The 5,881-nt window shown below is 45.8% G+C and overlaps 1 protein-coding gene across 1 annotated transcript; it reads left to right on the top strand.

The window, feature by feature from the left end:
* Positions 1–817: 817 nt before the first annotated feature.
* LOC116396972 (transcription factor SOX-10-like) lies at positions 818–4,954 on the top strand. Its single transcript, XM_031872032.1, has 4 exons — positions 818–929; positions 1,283–1,940; positions 2,321–2,592; positions 2,737–4,954. Exons 2-4 carry the CDS (start codon positions 1,501–1,503, stop codon positions 3,522–3,524), a joined length of 1,500 nt encoding a protein of 499 aa, XP_031727892.1. The 5' UTR covers positions 818–929; positions 1,283–1,500; the 3' UTR covers positions 3,525–4,954.
* Positions 4,955–5,881: the final 927 nt, after the last annotated feature.

Raw genomic sequence — 5,881 nt, 5'->3', positions numbered from 1 at the left:
CCCACTTTTCCCATCATATCATTTTTAACAATAATATATAGGACTTTTAATTGCATTAATCAATCCCAAATGTAATTCTAATTGATCATGTTTGCATGCCATGAGCTGCGTAATGAGAACGTATACGTTTATTTGGTTTATTTTTTAAATATTATAATGCTGTTTTCATGCAATATAGCGTCAGATAGAGAATATTGATGCTGGGATAATTATAAGTGACTTTCTAACGAGATGAATGATCACTAACCCCAACATTTAACCATACATACCTGATTATTTATTTATTAGCCTACATTTTCTTTGAAAAATAAGATCCATTAATTTACTAAACTTATGCCTCTCTGATGCATTTTACAAGATTTTATTTTCACTATAAAGATTATAACTGAAAGTTGTGAGGTGTGATCAAACTAAATTTGGTTTAATCAGAGCTGAATTTTAGTTTTTTGTTTTTTTTTGAGGAACGTGACCACACGAGGCAATACCTCTCCTCATGATTGTTTACTTGTTTGATATAACGTGTCAACACGTCCAACAAAGCTGGCCTTCTCCTGCTTCTAAATGGGCGCACTGTAGAGTAATTTAAGGCACTCCGATGTAAAACTCTCACCTCTTCCCTGTTGGAAATGTTGCAGTGACGGACAGACGGGCATTAACAGTGCGTTGCTCCTGTCCAATCAGAGAGCGGCGGGGTAATTAGAGGGCCAATCGTAGCGCGGTGCGGTGCCCGGGAGGGGGCGGGTTCGACTGTGTGCTGGAATGCTGCCTCTCTGGGAATGTTTTCCACTTTCAATCACTTTTTTTTTTCTCTCCCAGTCCTCCTCACAAGGCGCTCTTTAAGCTCCCGTGTTGCCACACAGAGCAGCCATTCATCGGCTCTACAGTCAGCCACACACACTCCCATGTCGAACCACTGGACATCTAAATTGGTAAGTTATGTAATTTTTTTAACATTAAATTTATATGATAAAGTGGATATTTCATATCAGTATTTAGGCCGCTTTCCAGTCACATTATTCCTTATTTGGCTTCGATGAAAATACATTTTTCTGGATGCGGTTCTTTCGTCCAAATAGCATTATCATTATCAGGCTATTATTATTGGCTAGATGTGCCGTTATTTGGTCACATTTAATGCGCTAACCTGTTTAGCTTAAGCAAAGTGAACCGGCGCTTGATTCATATGACAACTTAAATGATATTGTTTCCCTTTTGTGGACTTAATTAGAACTGAATTGTTTCTATTATACGATGATGTGGGATTCTTTTTTTTTTTTTTTAGGTGTGACTGCTTTTGCCGAGGCGGACGGTGGAAAGGATTTGGACACTTTAACGCAGCAATATGGCTCTACCTGAGAAGAGTCAGCAATAACTGGGATCGTCGAAGACTCCAACACATCTTATTCAATTAAAACGAATCAATCACGCAGAAAAGTTTGGACTCTCTCTGAAACTAATTTTACATTCGCGGATTGTCTTGTTGAAAGTTTAAAAAAAAAAATGTCCGGCGAGGAGCACAGCCTGTCCGAGGCGGAACTGAGTCCCGGAGGTTCAGACGACGGTCACTCGCTGTCACCGACTCAACCCGGAGCGCCAACCCGCCAGGATTCACCTCTGACCGGGCCGCCGCCGCAGCTCACCTCGCTCTGCGTCGCGGACGGCAGCGAGGAGGACGGAGGCGAAGCGGTCAAATCGGAGATAGAGGACGATCGCTTCCCGATCGGCATCAGGGAGGCGGTCAGTCAGGTGCTGGATGGATACGACTGGACACTTGTACCAATGCCGGTGCGCGTCAACAACGGAAACAAAGCCAAGCCCCACGTCAAGAGGCCCATGAACGCCTTCATGGTGTGGGCGCAGGCGGCGAGGAGGAAGCTGGCCGACCAGTACCCCCACCTGCACAACGCGGAGCTCAGCAAGACCCTTGGCAAACTGTGGAGGTTTGTATGGGGCTTGGTTGTTCCACAGAGGAACAGTGTGGCCATGCAGTGGCGCGTTTCCTGTGTCGCCTGTGCGTCAAGGATAAGTGGGGGCATAGATGCTGAACTCGAAAGCAGAAAGTGGGCATATTATGAACTCAAGCTGGTGGTTGTAAACAAAGAAAACACAGAAACAGAAATTTGGGGCATTTTTGTTGTTGTGTTTCCTTAATATAATGTGTATAATGTGTTGCTACATGGCGAGTTTTACCATCCTTATCCTCTGCGCTTGAATGCGACACTATTTACAATTTTCAGACATATTCTAATAAAATACATTTTCATTAATGCAGATGGACCTGTGAGACTAAAATCACTTCTTGCCCCCCACCTCCCCCCAGGCTGCTGAACGAGAGTGACAAGAGGCCATTCATCGAGGAGGCGGAGAGGCTGAGGAAACAGCACAAGAAGGACTACCCGGAGTACAAGTACCAGCCCCGGAGACGTAAAAACGGAAAACTAGCTACTGCTAGCGAGTCCGACAGCCAGGGGGAAGGGGAGGCCAGCCACTCCCAGTCACACTACAAGACCCTGCACCTGGAGCACAATGGCGGGGCTGGGTCTCCCCTGGGCGACCTGCACCACCACCACCATCACCACCACCATCCTGCTGGTATGGAGTGTGGACTCAATCATCATCATTTACATTCTCACGTTTCTGGAGATGTTTGAGGGGAACATTCAAAAAAAAAGTTTATCAAAATGCAAACTTTTTTTGTACCTGATTATGATGTCCCTTCTCCTCTCCCCTCTATAGGTCAAGGTCACAGCCCACCCACGCCCCCCACCACCCCGAAGACAGAGCTCCAGTCTGGGAAGCTGTCGGATGCAAAGAGGGAGGGGGCAGCAGGAGCGGCCGGAGGATCAGCGGGTCCCAGGGGAGCCCTCGGGGTGGGAGCTGAGGGGGCCTCCGGTGGCCCGTCCTCGTCGGGCGCCAAACCCCACATCGATTTCGGCACCATGGACATCGGCGAGATCAGCCACGAGGTGATGTCCAACATCGAGCCATTCGACGTGAACGAGTTCGACCAGTACCTTCCTCCGAATGGCCACCCGCAGAGCGGAGCCGGGGTCGCTGCGGCCGGGGCCTCGGCCTCGTCTTACGCCTATGCCCTGGCCGCTGCTAGCGGGCACTCGACGTGGCTCTCCAAGCAGCAGCAGCAGCCTCAAGCCTCCCCGTCCTCCTCCGACCCCTCCAAGGCGCAGATCAAGAGCGAGTCTGCGGCTGGGGGCCACTACGCCGAGGCCTCGTCTTCTCCCTCCTCAGGCGCCCACGTCACCTACACCCCGCTCAGCCTCCCTCATTACGGCTCCGCGTTCCCCTCGCTGGCCTCCAGGGCTCAGTTCGAGTACGGAGAGCACCAGGCCCCCGGGGCGTACTACGCCCACTCCGGCCAGGCCCCGGGGCTGTACTCAGCCTTCTCCTACATGGGCCCTACACAGAGGCCTCTGTACACTACCATAGGAGACCCCTCCAGCGTGGCCCCCTCTCACAGCCCCACGCACTGGGAGCAGCCTGTTTACACCACACTCACAAGACCTTGAGGGAGACCGGCTGAGCAGAGGGAAATATGGGAAGTGTGCGAGTGGATTCGTGTGTCTGTGGGTGTACAAATATGTGAACGTGTGATTGTGTGTGCGTGTGAGCGCCCGTGCCATATTGATGTTATATTAGAGGTTTTTACTTTCTTTTTTTTCTAGCCAATGAAATGCAAGACGCATCCACGGGGCCTTAGACATTTAAAATAATAAAATGAACAGCCACAATATAAAGTGTGAGTCATGGGTCAAACTGCCAATCAGAAATCAAATAAGCCTTAACAAACGTGTGCCATCGTAAATTGTATAAGTCCGAATGTACAGCAAGTTTGTATACTGAGCGGATGTTGCATTGACGAGTAACTCTGATTTGACCCAGAAACGACGGGTTTAGATCGACATAATCAGATTTTTATTAACCAAACTAAAGCAGAAGTTGTTTTTTTTTCTTAATGCTATTGTGTTATTTTATATGAGTAGTAAGTTTATTGTCGTTGTTGATATCCTAGGGTGTAACCTTATTGTGACTGATTTGATAATTACACTAATACATCTGCACCACTGCTTTGGGAAAAGCATGTTTTTGTTTTCAACAAGATGTTCCCTGGAGTTTTTTTTCTTTTCTTCTTGTGGCCAGAAAAGGATAGATGCAACCTATTTCTTTGTACATAGCACACTCTGTGTTTCTATCCTTTCATTGCATTGACTTCACTGAACTGAACAATTAAGCATTTAAGGGGAAAAATAGGAAAAAGAGAGGGAAAGAGATGTATTTCAGCTTAACGCTCAGTCTTGGACACTTACCTCAACTCTGTTAATTTTGTGCCAATAGCAAAGGAGAAATACAACACTGGATACCTGTGCTAATAATGCTGAAGGTGTTCAAAATTGCAGAGCAGTACACGTGTGCTTCCGTCTTCCTTTTTTCCCGCTTTTTAAGTTGAACATTTTGCTGATTCGCGTCTGATTTTTCCAATAACTGAGTTAAAATCTATAAGTGCAAAGTCTCGACCAAATCTCTTCAGATAATTGGCCAGCTTTGGGTCCTACTTAAGGATTAGAATCACATGTACGACCGCTCTGCACTGCATGTAGGCCAAAAGCATGTTTTCGTCTTTACAGTTTTTTTTCTTCTTCTTCTTCCCCACATTGTGCCCAAACAGCCCTCTTCAGCAATGTGAATAATGGGCACCTCTATTACGTGACGCATTCGTCATCATTTTATACTGACCCTCTTACCATGTAGTTATTATTTTTTTATGTCAGTAATAATGCATTGTGTGTCACCTCTTTGCTTTCTTCCATTTTGTATAATTCTGGATAGTTTTGTAAAGTGTTTGCTATACATTCACTTGAGTATTTTTGCTTCCATACAAGAAAAGCAATGTCGAAATTTTATTGTTGTCATCTATTAAATCAATTTATTTATAAAAAAACAAAACAACTTCCTGTGTCATTTCAGTGGTTCGGAGGTAATACATGGAGCAGTTAGCAAGTGAGGGCTGAAAAGAAAAAATAATTAAAAACACGCAGCTGACGTGTCAACTGTAATAACAGCACAATCAGTACCCCACCAACCTAAGCTGTTTAGTGTGTTTGTGTGTGCGGTAGGCTAAAATTGACTACTAATTCCCCACATTTAATCGGCTGGGGACTGCGTGTTACTGAGAAAGACAAAGAGAGCCATTCAGCGAGGGAGAGAGACAGAAAGAGAGAGAGAGAAGGGGTGGGTGTAAAGAGCCAGAGGCAAGGCCAATTTCAGCTCAGAAAACCAGCGTACACTTAGACTTTTGTACATGGCTTCCCTTTCACTCGGCCCTCTCCTCTCCACCTGAGGCTGCCTTCCTGCCTCCACACTCAGCTGCTGTTTAAACCCATTCAGCGGGCATCCAAAAATCTGAATGTCAACTTCACTGTAGTGGGCGGGATTGTGTGTGTGAGGAAGATATAAAACAAAGATGATGATAGACTTAAATGTTTCAAATCTGGGGAGAATGCACCAGTAGAAGTCAACAAGGATGCAAAAGGCATTGAAAATTCACCACAGCAAAATGTTATATAACAAAAAAGATATACATAGATAGATCGATAGAAGGATGGACAGACAGATAGACAGACAGACAGACAGACAGATAGACAGACAGACAGACAGACAGACGAACGGACCGATAGTAGATGAATAGATGGATAGATAGGTAGATGGATGGATGGATAGATGGATGGATGGATGGATAGATGGATGGATGGATGGATAGATGGACAGATGGATGGATGGATAGATGGATGGATGGATAGATGGACAGATGGATGGATGGATAGATGGATGGATGGATAGATGGATAGATGGATAGATGGATAGATGG

Source organism: Anarrhichthys ocellatus, unplaced genomic scaffold (assembly GCF_004355925.1).
Source record: "Anarrhichthys ocellatus isolate YVR2014 unplaced genomic scaffold, GSC_Weel_1.0 scaffold61, whole genome shotgun sequence".
Lineage (NCBI taxonomy): Eukaryota > Metazoa > Chordata > Actinopteri > Perciformes > Anarhichadidae > Anarrhichthys > Anarrhichthys ocellatus.
The sequence above is the reverse complement of the archived record's forward strand: the minus strand, read 5'-3'. Positions and strand labels throughout refer to the sequence as shown.